This window comes from Tetrao urogallus (assembly GCF_951394365.1).
Source record: "Tetrao urogallus genome assembly, chromosome: 6".
Taxonomy (NCBI): Eukaryota; Metazoa; Chordata; class Aves; order Galliformes; family Phasianidae; genus Tetrao; species Tetrao urogallus.
In genome coordinates, this window is record NC_136819.1 from 9,641,533 (window position 1) to 9,663,895 (window position 22,363).

The 22,363-nt window shown below is 40.9% G+C and overlaps 1 protein-coding gene across 1 annotated transcript; it reads left to right on the forward strand.

Annotated features, from left to right (window-relative positions):
- Positions 1–9,450: 9,450 nt before the first annotated feature.
- Positions 9,451–16,177, forward strand: TMEM41B (transmembrane protein 41B; the record flags this gene model as incomplete). The annotated part of the gene is made up of 7 exons (XM_079537001.1): positions 9,451–9,511; positions 9,841–9,958; positions 10,947–11,075; positions 12,527–12,620; positions 13,448–13,552; positions 15,063–15,201; positions 16,008–16,177. The coding sequence occupies 7 exons, from the start codon at positions 9,451–9,453 to the stop codon at positions 16,175–16,177; spliced, it is 816 nt and encodes a 271-aa protein (XP_079393127.1).
- Between the last annotated feature and the right edge of the window lie 6,186 nt (positions 16,178–22,363).

Below are 22,363 nucleotides of genomic sequence, written 5' to 3' on the forward strand. Positions count from 1 at the left end.
AAATGAAGAGGTTTCCATCAAAGAACTACCTTAGGTGAAAACTGTCTATACTTATCAGCCTGTTGCCATTTAATCTCTAATCCCGATTAAAAATTGACTCTGTGATGCTCATTTATTATGATAGTAAGTGCTATCAATTGTATTATAGTTGTTTGGTTTTTTTTTCCCAATTAATTTAATAATTTCCCCTAGGAAAACATGTATGGCAATTCATTTCTCAGAATGTTGGCAGCTTTTTAAAATGTTTCAGTTAAACCTCTTTGATGTTGCCTTGAATTTTAATTATTTTATGTTGCAGCATACCGGTTTGAAGATGACTACATTTTTTTTTGAAACTAACCATGTGGTTTACAATAGCAGTGAGTTTGTTCTGTGTTTGTTGATTGGCTCAGTCATAATAAATTATTACTTACTGCAAAAGCCTTACAGGCCAGATTGAGAGAAATACTGGGCAGTCTCACCACAGATGTTTTGTATTTCACAGAAAGAAAAACAAAATAAAGGAACATATGATGTGATATTTGCACATGCAACAGCAAAAGAGAAATCAAACAATTAACCCCTACTGATCTCAAATTGCAGCTCATGCAATTTGCCCGAAAGTCACAGGGACTCCCTTCATGGAAATTCTTTTTTGGGAAATATTTAGAATTTCTTTTTTCCACAGGAAGCTTTGCTTCTTTGTAAAATGTAATACATGTTTTTTCCCAACTTTTCCTTTCTTCCTTACCATTCTCTTTTCTACAATTCTGTTTTAAACTTCCACCCTACCTGAACATGCTTCTCCATCTTCCTTTCCCATCAGAATTTTTGTCCCAGTTATTTCATGTTTCTAAGCACCGTGTCATTTTTTTTTTCCCCTGTACTCTGTCTATCTACTTTCCACATGCAAAGATCCCTGATTTTTCCTCCTTTCCTCCTCTTAGAAGAGATTTTTGTCAAGATATAAGCTCTGACTTCTCTCTTCAGATTTTCAAAAGCTTCTGGGATCCTTGAGCAATACAAAGAAATAACACAAAGCATCAACCAACCTGCAGTCTTCTGCCTGCTGGCCACCAGCCAGTTCATTGGCTGTTTTGAAAATCTGAAAGTTACTAATCCTGAAAATGAAGATGCATTTAATTTTGAGAATCATCACTTGAGCTTCCAGAGTAGAAGAGGGAAAACCTATAGAAATAAACCTTCAGCTACCCAACCACAACATTTCCTGCTGCATTTCCATGCCAGGTGCTTTCTGACAGACCCCGCAGTCGCTCTCTCTCCTGAGCAGGGGCACTGTCTCTAGTTATAGAGCCACTGTTTATCACTCTGTGTGTTGTGCATGAATACTATGAGAAATGGCCCGCTATTAACAGGAGAAAGACCCTCCATATTTGCATGATCATGTGATGAACTGCATGTCCTTCCCTTCTTGTCCCACACGTGCACACTTACTTTCTAGAGTAACGTTTCTGATCCTGATCAGCAACAAACATAGTGCTCTCTCAGAGCTGTGAATGGCTTTGGTCATTCAGCCTTCTACAATCTGGGGATACCTTGGTGTCGATGATAGATTCAGTAGCAGTCCTAAAGGCAGCAGAACTTCAAACTGATGGTTTATGAGGGTCAAAAGAAGGATGATTAAACTAATGATTTCATTACTTGTAGCACTACCCAAGATGATGCATAAGGCCTTATGACTAAGCATGCTGCTTCCACCAGAACTGTGCTCCTACAGCGTGACAAAACCTTGTTTACTAGATGTAATGCTATAATGGGACAGAAAGCACCACAGTAATAATGGGATGGCAAAGTCTTTGGCTACTGCAAATGAAAACAAGCCCAAATGTAGTAGCTGCAGACACAGAAATGAAGGAAAGGAGCTGCTTACTTTTGGAAGGCCTCAGGTAGTTAGGGATCTCCAGCAAGAGATACCCTCACCTTAGATGAGGATGAGGTGTGGATCCTGGCTCCATCCCTTCCAGTCACTCAGGTGCACTGCATGCAGCTGTGCTCCCCTGCCTTCCCACCAGGTGCTCAGTCACTGCTCCAGGCCATGACTTAGCGTTTTACTACACCAATTTATTTAAGTAAGCAAGAAATGTATTCCTGGAACATAAAATGCTACATTCTAAGCCTGAATTTAAAAGGTGCTGAGGTCAGAAGTCAGATTTAATCTTTGCCAGGTATAGCTACCGTGATCCGGGTCACATTGCTTAAGGTCATTCTGCTATTTCTGTAATTAATGAGAAGACATACAGATTCCTCCTTGTAGAGGGTGTTAATTTTATGCTTTACTGGTCTGCTGTTCAAAATTAACTGCTTGTTAATTGTATTGCTGTTTTGCTTCTCTTTTTTCATACTGAACACATTTACCACATGACAATGAAAACTCCACTCGAGCACATGGCAGATGATTGCTGGTAATTCAACCATTTGACTTTGCAACACTGTGAGGCAATTGGCTGTGGATATACCCTTTCTGCCAATTGTCCAGCTCAGGTAGTGAGCAAAGACCACATTCCAAGACAGCTATAGAAAAATTAGGAAGCTGAATTGGTTTCTGTTCAGATCTCAACAAGTTCTCTCCCTTTTTCTTTAATCTTTCCATGTTTATTCTCCAATTTGTATCTTATTATTTTCATTTATTTATGCTAAGCATGTTTTTTCCTCTAGAATCTTAGCATTAGAAGACAGAGCTAGAACCTCAGTTCAGAGCAAACTAGGTGAAAACAAAGCTTTCTTTATGATAGTATAACGCGCTGTATGCTAACTGTTGAGTCACAGCCTGAACCACTGATCACCTGAGGAAAGGACCTGGTCAGCCTTGGGAGGACAGGTGAAGGCAATTCACATGTGTGACCAGAAGGGGTAGAGCCTGGCTGCCCCTCTCTCAGACTTCATTTAAGGTCTGACTGCTCACTGGCTGGAGATCCCTCCTCTGTGGAGTTTTCCTGAGTTTAAACAGGGTCAAGTGTCGGGTCCTGCATTTTTGTTACAGCAATCCTGGACAACCCTACAGATCTGGGGAGGAGTGGCTGGAAAGCTGGCTGAGGGAAAGGGACCTTGGTGTACTGACGGACAGTTGGCTGAATATGAGCCAGCAGTGTGCCCAGGTGGCCAAGAAAGCCAATGTCATCCTGGCTTGTATCAGGAATGGTGTGGTGAGCAGGACTAAGGAAGTCATCCTGCCCCTGTACTCAGCACTGGTGAGGCTTCACCTCGAGTGCTGCGTTCAGTTTTGGGCACCTCAGTACAGAAAGGACATTGAGGTGCCGGAGCAGATCCAAGGAAAGGCAACAGGGCTTATGAAGAGCTTGGAGAATATGCCCTGTGAGGAGAGACTGAAGGAACTGGGGATGTTCAGTCTGCAGAAAACGGGGCCGAGGGGAGACCTTATTGCTCTCTTCCAATATCTGAAAGATACTTACAGTGAGAATGGAGTTGGTCTCTTCTCACTGGTGACAGGATGAGGGGAAATGGCCTCAAGTTCAGCCAGGGGAGGTTTAGGTTGGCTATTAGGAAACACTTCTTTACAGAAAGGGTAGTTAAACACTGGAATAGGCTCCTCAGGGAGGTGGTTTAGTCACCATCCCTGAATATGTTTAAAAAGCATTTGGATGTGGTGCTCAGGGACGTGATTTAGTGGAGGGTTGTTAGTTAGGGTAGGGGGTTTAGGTCATGGTTGGACTTAACGATCTTTAAGGACTTTTCCAACCTGAGTGGTTCTGTGATTTTTGGGGTTTGCTGAGCAGTCCTATTTCCTTCCCTTGTAACATCTTTGTATTGTGTTAGTTTCTCTGTCATTGTACCTCTTGTATCACTTTTCCATTGTTCTGATCTTTCTGATTGTTACACCTGCTTTTAGTGAGAAAGCAAATATGCAGAAAGGAAATGCCAGTGGACAATTTCAATGATTTGTCCCCTTGTATACTTTTAAAGACCTCTGGTCTTTTTGCTGGCAGATAAGAGAGATTACTCAGGTCTTAGTGAGTTCAAGGAGGTGGTTCCACTTAGGCCTGTGTGAGGCTGCAAAAAATCTCCAAAAGACAGATGGAATTCAAAGAGAAATTAAGATGAACCTGTGATCACATTAAAGATAGTGTTTTTATCAACATGGAGTAACTTGGATTTAGGAACTTTTATCCTGCAGAATGTCCAACTACCTTATTGGTATAAATTAAAAGGATTCCTTGAAGGGACATACTGCTCAATAGAAGGAAATACTTGGTTTTTCAGCTATGCTAGCATAAACTTAGCTGCAGACGATATACATTTGATCATTACATTTATTCTTAACATAGTGTTAAGTATGAATCATGACCAATACACGTATCCCAGAACAAGGGCGCATACATTCTTAACACTGAGATTTATAAATGTGATAGTTGGCACAAGTATTAAGTGCTAGATTACAAATACCTCAAGTGCTGCTTTGCTGAAGTCTTGCACAGCTGTTTCTGAGTCAGGCAAGGATTCTCCTTTGCAGTTCTGCATATTCATTCTCCTTTTCTTTTGTCTCCCTTCGTCTGTCCATGATTTCAACTGCTGGTCATGTTGGCCTCCCTGGGTAGCACTGTGCTCCATTAGGGGTAAGTTGTGCTGCATACCACAGGTACCTGCACAGAGCTTTAAAGAAGGAGACACTGAGCAAGGATAACGTGACAAGAATGGTTTTGCTTTGTGTTTTTCTGTTTGTTTGTTCGTTTTATTTACTTTTGTTGCTACCTGTCTTCAACAGCTGACTTTGGCTGAGCTCTTCAATATATTCTCTGCCTGAGTCTGTTCCCAGAGCTCAAACGTTGTAGACGAGACTGAGAGTTGGGATGAGGTAATTGACAGTGTGAGATGGACTTGTGTGGCTCGAAATAGAGTTATTTATTTCTGTCAAGAGAATACTTGAGATTCCCTGTACTGTGGTGACATCTCCCTCTATTCCTGGTTATTTTTAATAAGAGCTTTGTCTTTTTAAAGAGAAAGTGCTTTCCAAGTCTGAAATGCAATGCATCTCAAGACCTCTAAGTTTGGTACTACATTTAAGGAGCCTGGTGGGACTTCTATGAGGCTTGGCTGGGATGACATCAGTTTATTATAGGGTACATTTCATTCTTCACTTTGCAGCAAGACAAAGTAACCTTTAATTTCTGTCATCCTGCATCCAACTATAGGATGTGAGCTAACTAACCAGAAAAACTTCTCTCCCTGTTTCATATACACCACTGGAGAATGTGAAGGAAAGAATGTTACAGGCTATTTAAGATGATCTACTAAGTACCAAAGAGGAACAAGAACTTCATCAGAACTGAGAATCTGGCCTTTATTTTTACCTTTTGGGATATAAACATCATAACTATTTTACTGTTTCTAATTAATTAAGGAGAAATAAATTGAAAATTTCTGACTTAAAATACACATTTTAACAAACATGTTGTCTTATAAACAGACAACCAGGAGAGAAACCAATCTGGCCATGATTTCTGTAATCAGATTCAACTCATTTTAAGGCTTACAAGTTTTCCTCTCACTGTTTTATTCATTTGACATCCAGTAATAAGACAAGGGGCAATGGGTGGAAGCTGGAATATAGAAGTTCCACATGAATACAAGTAAGAACTTCCTCACAGTAAGGATGACAGAATGCTGGAACAGGCTGCCCAGGTAGATCGTGGTGTTCTTCTCCGGAGACATTCGGAACCCACCTGGGCACATTCCTGTGTGACCCAGTGTAGGTGTTCCTGCTCCAGCAGGGGGATTGGACTAGATGATCTTTCAAGGTCCCTTCCAATCCCTGACGTTCTGTGATTTTTTTTATTTTTTAACTTTTGCCCTCGAGCACAGACTTTCTTCAAATAAAAGCTTTCATGACTTGTGGCTCTGGCTTCAAGATATTTCCTATTCTTCACCCACACAACAAGGACAACCCAGCTGCACATACAGGCTTATTTCTGTTTATCTCACCTGGTGATGTTTTTTGTATTCACATTTATCAGCATGTTGCATTCTAACTTGTCTTCCATACAGATGCTTATTCACGAAGTTATACCCTCAATTTAGGTTTATTCAATTTAAAGTGTATTTTCAGTTGCTATTGCATACATTTTAGAGGTTTAATTTTGGCCAGGTATTGCATACTTACACAGTACTCCAAGCATTTTTAATTGCACTTCTGCAAAACTATATTTGTAGGAATTGAGGACAAGGGGACACTTATCAAACGTTTCTAATCCTCTTAAGACTAACTTTATATATAAACATTACATCCATACAATTAAATTAATTTAGATACGCTTTAATTAAAACCAACTTCTTGAAACAATGTTGATAGACCGTATAGATAGTATCTTCAAACAAATTAGTGGAAAGTTGTAAAAAGAAATAAAAATTACAATGGTCATACAATTAGTTTAATTGCTATTTCAGTGTAGTTGTATCTGTGATTTTTGTTGCCTTAATTTCCTTCCCAAGTGATATAAATTAAGCTGTAGAAAGATCTTCCTCTGAGACAATAAGAGTTTCTGCACAGCTTGGGGAATTACAGTGTGTAACTCCATTGGTTAGCACTTACACTCCAGTTACAGGTTTGTACATCTGTTTTTTCTTAAAGCAAGTGGGTATAGAATAGAAAAATGCAGCTGCCACAGAATGTGAAGTTCTTTGTTGGTGTAAATTGTATTTGCTGGTATAAATTGGTTCAAAACTTGGGAAAATGCAATCATATTCTGGCAGATGTCTGGGTGTTGCATGTATGCAGAGCTGTGCTACAGACCTTCTGTGGCCATGTCAGAATGACTAAGTTAGGTGCCTATTCCCACATCTGTGGTCTAAGAGCAAGGCCTCCAGATATCCTCCTTCTGAACAATGTACTTTCACTGTGATTCTTGTTGGATTTTCACTTTCTCTCCTTGCTTCCAAGCCAGCTGTGTGTTTGGGAAACCAGTTAACTCAGAATCCAGTGTCCATCACCCATGCTGAGAGACTGCTCAGCACTGTCAATGAGCCATATCAGATCTAAAGCCCTCCAGAGAGAATAAACTGCTCATAAAATTCTGGCTTTGTCTCAGGAATGGTCTCAAATAGTGACGTGAGCTCTGGTGTCCCTTTCTGTCTTTCAGGTTGTTTTAGCTTCCTTTTGCATGCTTCTACCTCTCTGAGATGCCAGCAGAGTAGCTTCCTGTTCTATTCAAAGCAAAATCAGCTGCGCTATTTTGAACTTTGAACTGTTACTTTTCAGCTACAAGCTCTCAGGAGTAGGGTCACACTCAGACTCTCTTTCTTCTTGCTGACAACCGGCATGACTCAGTCTGCAAAGTATCAGCAGTGCTGATGACTCAGCCATGTGACACGTGCTCCATCAGTCTACCTAGGCGTACATAAAAAAAAGCAGCAAATACAAGTTTTTCTACTGTGGGAAGACAACTCTTTCAACCTGACAAAAATAAAATATTCCAACCACTCATAGAAGGAAGTGAGTTTATATAGCTGAACACTTAGGTACCACTCCAGAACTGTCAGTATATTTTGTTTCTTTCCAGCAGGTAAAAAAAAAAAGTCTTCCCTTCCCTTCCCTTCCCTTCCCTTCCCTTCCCTTCCCTTCCCTTCCCTTCCCTTCCCTTCCCTTCCCTTCCCTTCCCTTCCCTTCCCTTCCCTTCCCTTCCCTTCCCTTCCCTTCCCTTCCCTTCCCTTCCCTTCCCTTCCCTTCCCTTCCCTTCCCTTCCCTTCCCTTCCCTTCCCTTCCCTTCCCTTCCCTTCCCTTCCCTTCCCTTCCCTTCCCTTCCCTTCCCCATACAGTTTGAAAGACATATTTCAGTTTGAAAAAAATATTTCAACGTTAAGGTATATTTTCCAAAAATGGATCCGTATAAATCTTGTGGATAGCTGCCCTGTTCTGTCTGTAGCCTCTAAGAATGCTTGATCCCACTGCCTAAGCCACTGAGCACATCCAACTGGGTATCAGAGCACTTTCATCTTTCTCTGCAGAGCAAAGTATTGTGCAGCACGTGTTCCTAATCAGAAAGGGCTCAGAAAGAAGATCCGAAGACAGAGGATATTTTATGCTGTTTATGAAGTTACATATCATGTTTAGGTGATATTTTATACCTGAAGAGAGTAATTCTATTTTCAGCCTGCAGCTATTGTTCCCAGTACCCTGTGGAGTGAAGCTGTTTCCAGCACTGCTGATCTCAACCATGTGTTGAAGCTTTTCTTGAATACTCACTGACTTCAAGTTAACTAAACTCCTTCTCCTCTGAACCATTAAGTAAAATGGTGGTACTTTTCAGTTTTTGCTTTACTTCTGGTAAACATATCTAATTTACTGAGTTATTTGCAGGCAGATCCCCAAAATCCTAAGAAACATTCACCAGACGCATCAGTTTTCTTCTCAGTGAACAGAGAGGTTCGCTGGTGTTCGTAAGGTACGGATGACTTTGGAGATGTCTGTTTAAATTGTCAGAAGTTATTAAACACCATGACAGTTTCAAAGTTTAGTCAAAGAGCCAACAGCTTCACAACAGTGGTATCCCCCCAAGGGGAACCAACAAGAGAATGAAACAGCCTAAGAGTCTTTGGATAATCTACTCTAACAAACATCACTTATGCAATCATATTTCAACTGCAAGGTGATCAAGTTAATTAATCCCTAGATTTCACAGTGGCAGCAATTCAGAGAGTTGGAGCTCTGTAACTCGGAGTTGATTACAGTTATCTTCTCCATTTTTAATGAGATAAATACTGACACTGCGAGCAGAGTCTGTGCCCTGGAAACAATTTGCAGGCCATGCAGTTGTATTAAGTAGAAGGGAAATTATGGCGCAAATTTGTACTGCTGTAATTATTTGTATCTTATAGTGGTGCCTAGAGCAGTGGGAACATAAGAGACTTTAGCAAGAGCCAGATGTTATCCTAACTGGTGTTGTTACGTTACCTGCCTTTGGATAACAGAGGCTATGGAATACAAACCAGATTAATTAGAAGTCCGATAACCACTGAAGCAGGATCTGCCCGCTCCCTTGGCTCCGAGGGGTTTCTGAACAAGCACCCCCACACTGTGATTCACGCCCCACGGTCCAAATCACTGCACCAAAATTAAACAGGAGTTGGATCACAACTGATGGTTTGGGTGAATCATCCATTTCCTGGAGACGCCTGCACGGCTACACTCGTGTTTTCTGTACATTGGTAACAACAAAGGCGAGCTCTTTGTGTGTCCGCCCGCGTCTCCCTCAAGGCGGCATCACGGCGCTTCCCGCTCTGCCCCCCCACACTCTCTCCACACCGCACGGCGCAGAAGCGCGCCACGCCACGCCGCTCCGCGCTTCCCAGGCAGCGCATGCGCCTTGCGGCGGCGAGGCGGGAGCGCGACCCGGTGGGGTGAGGAGGAGCGGCCCGGGCCCGCCTTCTTCCTCCCGCTCCCTGGTTGGCGGCGAGGCCTGCGCCGTGCCCGGGTCCGCCGGGCGCGAGTAGCGCGGAGCAATGGCGCAGAGGCGAGCGGCGGCGGCGGCGGAGAGCGCCCGGCACCAGCGGCTCCTGGAAGGTCAGCGTGGACGGGCGCGCAGCCGAGCGCGGTCGGGGTGGCGGTGCGCGCCTGCCGGCCGGGCAGCGGGAATGCTGGGGCGCTCGCGGGCCGGCGGGTGCGGCACCTCGGCCTCGGCGGGTCAGCCTGACCTCGCGGCGCGCGGGTGGCTGCGCTCAGCTCCCAGCCGGGCGCGGCTGCGAGCTCAGCGGCCGGCTCTGCTTCCTCGTATTCCGCCATCCTGTCGGCGCGTTTTGAAGCGGCGGCGGGTCGGGTGCTCGCCTTGACGCTTCCTCAAAGCGTAACTACTGGATTTAAATAATAACTGTTAACTTTGTCTCTAATTCCAGGAAAAGCTCAGGCAGAAGGCGGATCGGCTCGAACGTCCCTTCTGATTTTGGTGTCCGTCTTCACAATAGCTGCTTTCCTTATGTTTCTGGTATATAAAAATTTCCCACAGCTCAGTGAGTAAGTATGCCAGGAAAGAAAACTTCCCTGTTTTTCAGTCGGTATCAAATTGCAAAGGAGCCTATGTGTGGTTCAATGGCATTTTAACTGTTGTAAGTTACTTACAGACATTTTAAATGTTTTTAAAGGGGACTTGAATGTATGATTTAGAATGTCAGAATACAAAATGTATTACTGGAATACACAGTAGTGGGCAGGATCTCTTTGAACGCAGGGGAGTTGTGCTTGACCTAGGGTTTCTGTTGCACAGTTGAGTTTGCACACTTTAGAAAGTTACCACTTGTCCCTTTAGCAATGGCAACTCTGTTCTTAACCTTCCTCAGCTGAGATAAAAAACATGCTTGGCTAGAGCTGTAAATAGTTGGGCAAGATAGAAGCCTGCTTGTCTTACAGCTTACAGCTTTCTTTTAGTAGTTAATTTTCTGTGTGATGAACTTGCTCAACAAGTTCAGTTTCAACAGTTCAGTCACTGAGTCTGATAAAGAGGAAGAGAGGACACTCAACTGTGCTGCACAGGGTTGCACCAGATTAAGGTGTGACATAAGATTTCACTCTTAAAGCTTTGTTTGCTTGGGAGGTGACCCTTCGCCGCTGTTGCGGCACTTCAAATGTTGTGGCCTTAGCATTAAGGCAGTTGCAGTTGGTTTTGGCTGAAACGCTGACTGCTGTTCAGTTGTCAAAGGTCAGGTTGGAGTGATGATTTATTTTTAATCAGTACTTGGGAGAGAAAATAATGCTGGAAATAAAGCGACGTATTGTAGTGAGTAGAAAATACAGCCAACAAATATTTGAAATGGAGGATTCCTCTAGTTGAAGAAAGCGTAAATAGATAGGTTCATGTAAGGGTCTTACCACAAAAGTAGTGATGCGTTTTGTTTGTGGGTTGTAATTCAGTGATCTTATATATTTAATTATCTATGTATTCAACAGTAATTTCATTATACTGTTTAAATATATCTCATACCATTCCTGCTTTCTTTTCTTCCAGAGAAGAAGGAAAATGTATAAAGATTCCAAGAGATATGGATGATGCGAAGGCCTTGGGAAAAGTCCTGTCCAAATACAAGGACACGTTTTATGTTCAAGTATTAGTGGCTTATTTTGCCACATATGTTTTGTATCCTTTCTCTGATATGAAAATGTATTTTTTTCTCTCCGAAAGAGAAATGAAAATTACAAATTTGCCTATAAACTTCTTGATCTAGGGAGAAGGAGGGTAATACTTGAAGGTATGTTAATAGGACAAGTTCCAGAACTTTTGAACTTTTGAAAACAAACCAAAACCTTACATGTATGTTTCACTATGTTTATTAGATTGTAAGAAAGGAATAAGTAGAAAGAACAACGAGTGCTATTTACTACATGTGAATACGTGTGTAATTTGATTAAGATTTGCTTTCAGCTTCATATATACTTTATCTATTGTGGACAGTATTTTAACTTGAGAGTCTTGGTCTTAATTCAGTGATATGCTGTCTTTAAATCAAACTGAATTGGCAGACAGAAATGCCTGAATTTGTCTTCCTTAGACATCAAAAAGTGTTGCCTAAGAGTTGCGGAAGTTCTTAAATCATTTCTCAAAGGAAGAATTCTCATTTTAAAGTTGCCTTTTATCTCTGCAGTGAGCATTAAAAAAAAAAAAAAAAGCCCTAACAAAAAACACAAAAATAATTTCTTCATTTTAAAGAGCTAGATTTCTGAAGATTACTTCCTGATTAGATTACTTCCTGCCTAGTGAGACACAAAGGCTATCTGTTGCGTTAACATTTTTTCTCCGAGTGCTGAATATATGAATTATTAAACACACTCTTAACTGGAACACTTACCTTAAGGTTAATAACTTTGTGAAGGCTGAAAAGCTTTATAGGGGATCTGTTGCAGTAGGGTTTCTGTAACTGAGCAAAATCAACATTGGATGTATCAGTGCTAATTATCCTCTAGCCCATTGCTTTTAAGATTAGTTCTCAGATAATAGATTATATTTGAAGAAAGCCAAAATGTTAGTTGATAAATCAAGTAGAACAGATTTGGCCTTTTATTGAACTATGGTAGCAGCTGATGTGGCTATCTTAGTGACAGATTGTTTAGTTGATGAGCTTGCTACAATGATCTCAGAACCTTGACACTTAGAAAAGGCTGTGTTGTCTGTAATGGACTTGATATAAAGGAACACTCTGACTTTTTAGACTTTTGGTCAGTTCCAAGAAGTTTGCAGTAGATGTAGATCTCTGTGACCTCTTCAGAGTGGCTGGAATCTGCTTATCGTTAGTCAACAATGTAAAATTACAACTGTGTTTCCTCTTATCTTACAGTAAAGCTCCAGTGTCAAAGATGAAGAGAAGTGCACTACATCTTTTATACATTTATTGATTTATTTTTGTACCTGTCAATGATGCATCTGTTCCTTTGGTTGGGCTGTTTGTGCTACTCCGCAACAGTATTTTGATACAAAGATCTTTTGAGGCCATACGTATTTATATGTACTTATGCTTTTCTGGATTGTGATAAATATGCTGACTTGTTATGAAAGTAACAGTAAACAGACTTCCTTAACTAAGATGCATCCAGCTTGCAAACATTTGCTATCCCTGGGTCTATATTTCTCAGTATCCTGTCAGGGTTTCTTTATCCCTTTCCACTGGCCTTATTTCTTGTTTGTCTGGTAAGTATGGAAAACAGTCTGTAAGGGTATATGTTTTTATCCCCATTTTTTTTTTTTTCTAACAGCTTCCTGTTTGAAACGATCACAGGCTGAATAAATCTCTGAGTCTCCAGACAATAAATGAGTTCTCGTTAAGCTTCATTAAGAAGGATGTTACCCATAAAACTCACTGCACACTGGGTGATGATCCGACCAACTATTTGTCCAAGTTTTATTAATAATGGAGGCAGCTGAGTGTTAACTAGCTGGAGAATTGCCTTTGTTTCAAATGTTTAGCATCCACCAGAATGTGCCTGTAATTCCAGAACTTAAGTCCTGCGTTCTTATTCATGCACTGCAAAACGTACTTTTCCTTAAATTGGCTTAGTTACCCCAGAAGTTTAACTTAGGAAATGCTGCTGACAATCTTCAGAAGATGTCATAGTGAGCCTTAGTAATTAAGAACTGCATGAATTAGTAGGTATAGGGAGGACTAAGATGATGAATTATCAAGTTTGAATCTCTTTTAAATGCTATTGTGCTCTTTTTTTTCCTGCAGATCTTTCATTGTTCAGAGTCTTGAAAGTACAGAAACAATAATAACTGATAAGTAATCAACATTGGCTACAATATTGTGTCAATACTGATAAAAATGCCTTGGAATTAAAGGAACTGTCTTGTGTCAACAGGACAGTTTCTTAGGAAACAGGAGCACAGAGCTCTTCCTCATTAGTAGAGGACCGCATTGAAGCAGCCTGTATCCAGACAGTGTAATTGTAGGGACACAGGGCTAATATTAATCAGAGCTTTTCTGCCAATTAGTTGGTTTTTATGTTTTCTTTTTTCAGTGTTCAGGACTTGGAGCTTCGTTCTGCTACATGCTTTCATACTTAGTGGGACGACCTGTTGTATACAAATACTTAACGGAAAAAGCAGTGAAGTGGTCAGAACAGGTAAAGTTCCTAGATAGGCTGAGTCTTCTGATAAAAAACGTGTCGAATAGGATGGAAGATAAGAGGTATTGTGCTCACACACCTACAAGGAATGGATTCTGATCCCTTTCTGACAGCGTGCCGTTACTTCCTGGATGATATGCTAAAGTCAGTCTGGGAGCAGAAGAGGCTTTGACGTAGCCCTGGTACAAGGAGCTGGGATAGACTTGAGGGTGGTGTAATGGACTGTAAGTAAAATATAGACTATTGTGGTTGCTCCTGGGTGGTGTTAATCCTAGGCTTTACAAAGAAAGGACAGACAGGCCAGTCTTAAAGACTTCTGGCAACGGCTATCTGATGAACTTGGATGAATCTGGAGGGGAGCTCTGCGGAAAGGGACCTGGGTGTCCTGGTGGATGACAGGTTGGCCATGAGCCAGCAGTGTGCCCTTGTAGCCAAAAAGGCCAATGGCTTACTGGGGTGCATTAAAAAGAGCGTGGCCAGCAGGTCGAGGGAGGTGATCCTCCCCCTCTACTCTGCCCTGGTGAGGCCTCATCTGGAGTACTGCGTCCAGTTCTGGGCTCCCCAGTACAAAAAAGACAAGGATCTCTTGGAAAGAGTCCAGCGGAGGGCCACGAAGATGGTGAAGGGCCTGGAGCATCTCTCCTATGAGGAAAGGCTGAGTGAACTGGGTCTGTTCAGCCTTGGGAAGAGAAGACTGAGAGGGGACCTGATCCAGGTCTATAAATATCTAAGGTGTGGGGGGCAGAATGGCGAGGCCAGACTGTTTTCAGTGGTGAGTGGAGACAGGACAAGGGGAAACGGCTGGAAACTGCAGCATAGGAAGTTCCGCACAAACATGCGCAAGAACTTCTTGACAGTGAGGTGACGGAGCACTGGAACAGGCTGCCCAGGGAGGTGGTGGAGTCTCCTTCTCTGGAGATGTTCAAGACCTGCCTGGATGCCAACCTGTGCGACCTGGTGTAGGGAACCTGCTTTGGCAGGGGGGTTGGACTCGATGATCTCTGGAGGTCCCTTCCAACCCCTACGATTCTGTGATTCTGTGAACTTCATACCCATGGCCAGAGTAAGTTTCCAGGCTAGGAATGCAACTGTTTCTTAGGTTTGATTACAGTTTAGGACAGAATGTGATGAGGATCAAACTTCATTGCTAGTTCTGCAGAGGCTTAAGGAGCAGGATGACAAGATGGTAGTGTTGATTGGACTGCAATTAGGGGAAGATTGCTGAGCTAATCTCAGAATGAGACCTACTGCTGTGGTGAATTACTTGTGAGCTGATTCAGGCACACCACCACCACGCTTTACCATGGACTGGTATTTCCAGACAAACTATGGTACTTTGTAATAGTGATTCACCAATGACTGACTCTTCAGTCATCTTTTAACTGATCTGTTTGCAACTTCTGAATTTCTACAAAAGTTGCACAAAACATCTTAAGTCCTTAATAGTAAAATCGATTTATTTTTGATGCATAGACTTAATTGATTTTTTTCTTTCTTTCCTTTTTAGGTTGAGCGTCACAGAGAACACCTCATCAACTACATAATATTTTTGAGAATAACACCGTTTCTTCCTAATTGGTTTATCAATATAACATCTCCTGTAATAAATGTGCCGTTAAAAGTATTTTTCATTGGCACTTTTCTAGGTAAGAATTCTGACTAATCAGCTACAGTTTGGGTTACCAGAAGGGCCTTTATTTGCTTTTCTTTCTGCATTGTTCAGTGGAGATCACCACCTACTGGACAGCTAAAAGATTACACGAGGATATTGTGTTATATCAAGGGTGGAGCTTATACCATCAGAAGACTTTAGTCTTCAAGTTTAATCCAATGCAATAGATGAGGTATTACAAACCCAGGCTGATTACTTAAGGGAATGTGCATTGTGTAAAAACTTCTCTAGTAATAATCTATATTGTTCTACTTCAGCGTGCTCATGTGAGGGGTTTGATCTGAGGGATTGTTCCTCTCCTTTGTATGTGTTTTATTTACCATGATATGTCTTCCTAAGAGTGAATTCATAACAAACAAATAGTGCTAAGCATGTAGTGTTGTCTTTTTAACTGGGTTAGAAAACAACTTATTCTAGATAACAAACTTTTTCTGTAGCTGTAACTAAAACTGATCGGTAGAGACACCTTGGAATCTGCATGGTCTAGCATAGGCACATAAATATATATATTGTCTTCGGTGCTTTAATTGGCATTATGTAGTATTAAAAACAGCAAAAACAGGTTTTGATACGGGATTGTCTTTGAGTTTTGTATTTGTATGTACTGCTCTTTAAAACAAACAAACAAACAAAAAAAAACCAAAAAGCAAGAAGTAAGCAAAGTTTTTTGATGGTTTTGATGTTAAAGGTTGGATGACTATATTATGATTTATTTTTTTTTCTTTCCACAAAGCTGCTTTTTCTTTCTTACTTATCCTGCCTTCTACTTTTTCCTTCCAGGTGTGGCACCGCCATCTTTTGTAGCCATTAAGGCAGGAACAACACTATACCAACTTACAACAGCAGGGGAAGCTGTTTCCTGGAACTCTCTTTTTGTTCTCATGATTCTGGCCATCCTCTCCATCCTACCAGCTCTCTTCCAGAAGAAACTGAAACAGAAGTTTGAGTAATGATCAAACTGAACCCGAATTTCCCATGTTTCATCTCAGGATTAGCACTTCTGATATTTGTATATTTGCTTTTCTATTGGCTCGTAAGCGTTTTAAAGGGAAGCTTGTGATGGTAGGAATTTGAAGACACGTTGATGAACACGTGGCCTGGGAGAACTGTGTTCAGAAATGTACTGCGGACAGTTTTAAACCAAACCATCAGTGTTCTGCTCTGGGGAGTGAGGATGGTGTGTGTGGCCCTCAGGATGAGGGAACTGAAAACAGATGTTTTGCTCTGATAATATACAGAGCAGAAGTTGTAATGTAGACATGAGCTACAGATTGCTTTCTAAAACTTGCAAGAAAAAAAAAATCCCTTAATTATTTGCTCAGATTTTGTAACATTGTCAACATTTCTATAGCCTTGAATGTGATCTGATCTGAGCACACTTCTCATCAACATTTTTTTCTTTCTGGAATTCCAAAATAATAGCATAATAGAATAACGGTGCTCACTCAGACTTATTTTTTCTGAATAGTCGTGTGACTGACTATGATAATACGTTCATCCTGATTGTTTACTTCTATTAGTGCTGTATGGATTTAAATACTTGAACCTACATCTGCTTTACTAACTGGATTAACAAAGGCAAAGTGTCAGATCATTCTGTCTCATATTCCAATTTTTTTCTTTGGGAGGGAATGTAAGAGAGAAGCTAGAATTCTTACTGTGCCCAGCTGATGTTCTAGTGTAACTTTTTTAATGTTCATCTTGCCAATATTTCACTTGCATACATTTATCCTGCAAATTCAAGAAAATGATCATATTTATATAAAACTTTAATTTCAAGTGAATTAAGGATGTGTAAGTTTAGCGTATTACTAACGTTTCTCAAGCATCATACAAAGAATATACAGTTTTTCATTGTAGCACAATTGGCTAGGAGCATCAGGTACGTGAATTGGTGCAGTTCTTGTAAAATAGCTGGTTCCAAATACTCTTCAGAGCATCAAGTAACAGAATTTGGTGAACATACATGAGATCAGAAGGATGATTCCATTTTCTGGCGAGTCGATAAGTGGCAGTGGACAACCAGCTACAGTTTATCTTTAAAAATATGCATAGAACTATTCACTAAATGAGGTATGTGGTACCTCGCCTTGTATGGTTAGAACTTGTAGTCTGTTGTATTGTCAGTGGAATCCTGTAAAATGAGGCCCTGATCAGCAAGGAACTTGGGTGCGTGTTTAAGTTTATCCTACTGCAACCAGTGCTGCTTATAGGCTTTAAGTTTCTGCCCCTGAAGTACCTTGCTGAAACACGAGTTGGCATGTTAGCATATCTCTAGTTCAAGGGTTTACTTGTCTGTGTCCTCATGTTAACTCATCATGCAATAGATCATTTGAGTTGTAAGAGAATAGTTCCATAAATGGGATAATGTGAAAGGTACTGGTACCTTTTTAAAGAATCTTGTTCTTTTTGTAACATAATGTTGATTGACTCAATTTTATTGCAGTATTATGTGTAAATATATAGTAAATACTGATGAACTATTACTGTCTTTTATTTAAATCTGGGTTTTATATAGGTAACTTCTGTTTACAAATTTATTGTAAGCATTTAGCTTCAGGAGTTGTTTTCTTATTTAGAATTTACTCTAAAAATATACTTTGTTGTCATTTAAAACTTAATGATTTTTTTTTAATTGCTGTGATTCTAATCTCAGAGCTCATCTACCTAGAGGATTTGTTCCGTAATAAATAGTAGCTGTTGTGAGCCAAGTGCCCACTGGACTACTGAGTGTGAAATAGCTGTAGATTTACAGCCCATTCATCTGCGGAGTTAATTTTTCATGCAGCTTAACTCAGAATAAATTACATGTTGCCCAGTGGCTTTTCTGAAATTGCCTCAATTTTTGTCATTAACAGATGCTGTTGTAGAATTCCTTCAACACTATATAAAATTAATGCTTTGGTGGAACCTTGACACTAAAGAAGGAAAGAACTTCATTTTGAATGGATCATGCTATCACTTGGCACTTTTATTGAGTTATGTTTGTTTCACTGTGTAGATGGGATCAGGCTACGATACTGAAAAACCTGTTTCAGCTGTAGGGAAAGTTCCCAACACAGTAGCTAAAAGCCTTAAAACCTTAAAAAGGATGAAAATAAGGTTATTTCCTTTTGCAAAACCTTAGCTTTTTTTCTTTTTTTCTTAAACCTACCCCTTCCATGTTTATCTTCAGCTTCCAATGCTCAGGCAGTTCCCTATCCTATGAGGACTACTGAAGTAGTTGGGAAAAGGCAGAGGAGTGCTGTGCTGTGGAGTAAGGTACCACTCCAGTCTTTGTGGAATGCAGCCAGTAGTCTGCAAGATAGCCATAGCATCTACCAGAAGTAAACTGGCAAATCAGGAAGGTGTAGTTGAGTTAAACTATGAAAAATTACAGGTGACCTGACTTTGACCTGTTTATCTTCTGGAATTTTATGTAAATCATATCTGCATGACATCCTTACGAAATGCCTCTTGCCATTTGATAATAAAGCTATTATATTAAATTTGAAATATTGTATTTTTTGAGTATGATGAGATATGCTGAACTTTCCACTAAACTAAATTTTTGATGAATCTATTTAAAAGGGGTGAGTTCTTTTGAAGTGGAATTTTTTTTTAATGACTTTAAAAATTAAACTGAACTGATGAGCATGTCTGTGGATGGGATTCATTCCGTTTGCATCTTTATTTCAGAACACCTGGATAAACTTTACTTCCTTCTGTCGGGACATTATTTCTTTATGTACAACAATAATCTTTGCAGGCTTTCATACTTTGCAGTATAAGGCAGTTTAGCTCATTTCATCTCCTCAAATAGAAGCATTTACGTAATTTAGTTTTTCTGCTGTGAATTCCTGATGGGAGATTAACATGCTGAGGTTGTTATAGCTTCATTCACCTTCCCTTAATGTTATGTCTGTTTTATGGAGGGTTTTTTTTTGTTTTTTTTTTTTCAATTGTATAGAAAATTGATCTTGAAGTAGCAGCTGGGCAAGGACAGAAATACCCAGCAGGTACTGCAGGTACAGAAAGCTACAGTTATTACAGAAAGCAATAATTCGTCCCTTGGGGAGCAGTCAACTGCTGCATTGACCAGAGCACTAACCGTGAAGAGAGAGTGGGCCTCCATCTCCCTGAGCTGTTTCCTGTGTAATAACATTGGAGTAAGTGTTTGTTTTTCTTGCCTACTGAGTTTAACAAACATGACTTGCACAGGCACAAATCTGTTAGAAGGCACCACGTGAAGTCAGTTTTATAAACAGAACTGTTGATTAGACTGAAAAGACATCTAAAATACCTAGCAAATCTCATCTGATGTACTTCCCTTATTAATGCATAGGTTATGATTTGATTTTACAGAGGAGTTTGAACAGGTATTCTAACTTTATAACTTGCTATGAGAAATTAATGTTATTCTGTCATGTGAAGTACTGCTGACGCAAAAGATGAAGAGTACCTTTATCTTTTTGAGCTTACCTCATCTTGGGAAATGGTTGCACAGAAAAAGAGCTGGTGCTCTATTTTAGACTTCACATTTCTCTGAGAAGAGTTGAGTAAAACAGTAATTTCCCTTTTTTTTTTTTTTAATCTGCTTATTAAACAAACTCCTCCAGTAATCATGATTGTTGGTAAAGTAAGTCCAAATTAACTAGTATGAGGAGTAACCAAGTTATGTTCACATTCTTTATCTTTAAAATAACTTGGTTTTTTGTCCTTACAACTTAAGGCTTGAGCTTGAAAATCCCAGCCTTTGTCTTTGTTTGAAAACAGCAACTGAGCCAACAGCCAGTCTTGCCAAAGGCAGTGAATCTTTTAAATCACTTCCTACTTGCTAATATGTTGTTGTGATTCTCTGGTAAATGTAATTTCCACAGATTTAAGACAGTTAATTTAGTAAACATCAGGCAGAACACTCAAAAATTCTCAGCATCATTGAAAGTGTTGCCTCACTTGAGGACATAGTCTGCAAAGTTCACTGGCAAAATGGTTGTGTTTTAGGTTTTACCTGTGGAACATGGGTCAAGAATACTGAGAAATGAGAGCTGCTAGCCTTTGAATTAAGTGTTAGAGACACGGTGTTCACTAGGCAAACGAAACTTCAGAAATGAGATGATCAGAAAGATGCAATAGGAAAGAGGTTGTCACTGGCAAAATGAGAAGACAGAGCTCTAGCTGTTTGAATGCATCTAGGAAATGCCTAGAATTAAGAAAGATTAAGAAAGCAGAGACCTTAACTGACAAATTATAAATGAGCCTTTCACAGCAAAAATTACAGTGACTTTTGATCAATTAACCTTTTATTGATTCAAATTCTTGTAGCTGCTTCCCTGTTCTTTTCTTGTATCTATTCAAAGCAAATCTGAATTTCTTAGTTTGAGACTCTCCTTTTGAAAAATATTTGTCTGTCCTTTACCACGTTGTATAGCAAGGTGTGGGTTCTGTTAAATACTGCTATTCAACTGCACTTCCAGCAATTTGCCTACTTTCTGGCCTATCTACCTTTACTAGCTAAATCTCCTAAATATGTGGCTGGAGCATGTGATGTGGGCAGGAACATGTTTTATTTCCCCATTTCACTCTTATTTGACAAAACAAACACAAAACACTTGTGGCACTTCCTCAGTTTTCTAGCACTGTCTACTACTAAACCATGCTTCTGAGTACTACAACTACACCTATTCTAAATACCTTCAGGGACGGTGTCTCAACTTCTTCCCTGGGCAGCCTGTTCCAATGCTTCACAACCCTTTCCTGATTTTTTTTTTTCTTTCTTTTTTTTTTCCTGATGTTCAATCCAAACCTCTCCTGGCATGAACTCAAGGTCATTTTTTTTCTTGTCCCGCAGTTTGGGAGAAGAGGCTGACCCACCACCTTTCTTACAGCCTCCTTTGATGTAGGAAAGAGCAATAAGGACTCCCCTGAGCCTCTTTTTCTCTAGGCTAAATAACCTCAGTTCCTTCAGCTGCTCCTTGTAAGCCTTCTTCTCTAGACTTTTAACAGCTTTGTTGCCCTTCTTTGGACACATTCCTGCACATCAGTGTTATATTTCTAGGAGTTAAACTACAGAAATGAAGCTTATCACATTCTGAACAGAGTCCTTTGTCAGGTCAAAAGCAGACCAAGGAGTAAAACGTGCATAAAATGCCTAGCAAACGTAGCAGAATAGGAGCAAGCAGATTTAGCTAGTTCTGTTCTCGTTGCTGTCTTCCTCACACCACAAGGCATGCTCAGTGTGGTCTGAATGGATGTGCTTGCTGTGGAGTTGAGACTTCCTATTACTGCATCTAATTATCTTTCTGTCTTTATTGAAATCTCTCCCCCAGGCTCACTAGCGGTTTAAAATTGAACTGTCAGAGCTGTCAGTCAAACCTTAGCAATAATTTCATTCATTGATAACCATTCTGCGGCCTATGCAGTCTTAATCAAGCGAATCCTAATAATACCAGTTCTTCTCACGGCTTTTCCCGTTTCCCAGAAGGATGGAAAAGCTCTCCGCAGTTCTATGGGAAAGATGGCTTAAGAGCCCCAGTTAATTGTGCTGCAGATCGCTGCGGAGGCTGGCAGAGCCGTCTTACTGCTGTCTCCGATGCCCACACAGCATTAGCAACTCGCTGTGTCTTTGCAGCGTGGCCTCCACCGTGCAGTTTCACGAGCGTGTCAGGCTGTTAACTCGATTCATTCAGCATCATGGATGTCATCTTAAAGACGATAATCCTAAAAGACTGGCGAACGTTTTCCCCTCTTATAAGCCGTGCTGAAGGAGAAAGTGAAGAGAACACAGGGAAGACGCGTGATGTGAAAGGCACCGCCGGAGAGCCGGCTGAGGTGAGGAGAGGAAGGGGAGCCGCTCGCCGCTAATTGTAGCGCGGTGAGGCGATCCCAGGTCCCTCGGCGTTAAGACATGCCCTCATCGCACAGCGCGGCACGCGTGGCGCGTCCCTCGGCCTGAGTCATTCTCGTTCTTTGTCCCCTGTTCCTCAGGAAATGTTTGTGGGGCAGATTTCTTGCACTCAGCTGTGCAAACGCAACTGTTAGCAGTTATGTCTGTGGCAGCAGAAAACAACACGTCCCCTGGTGCCTGGGGAGAGTATTTGCGACAGCCGCTCAGCCGCCGTCCCGCGGGGCTGAGTCACATTTCCCACCCCTCGCAG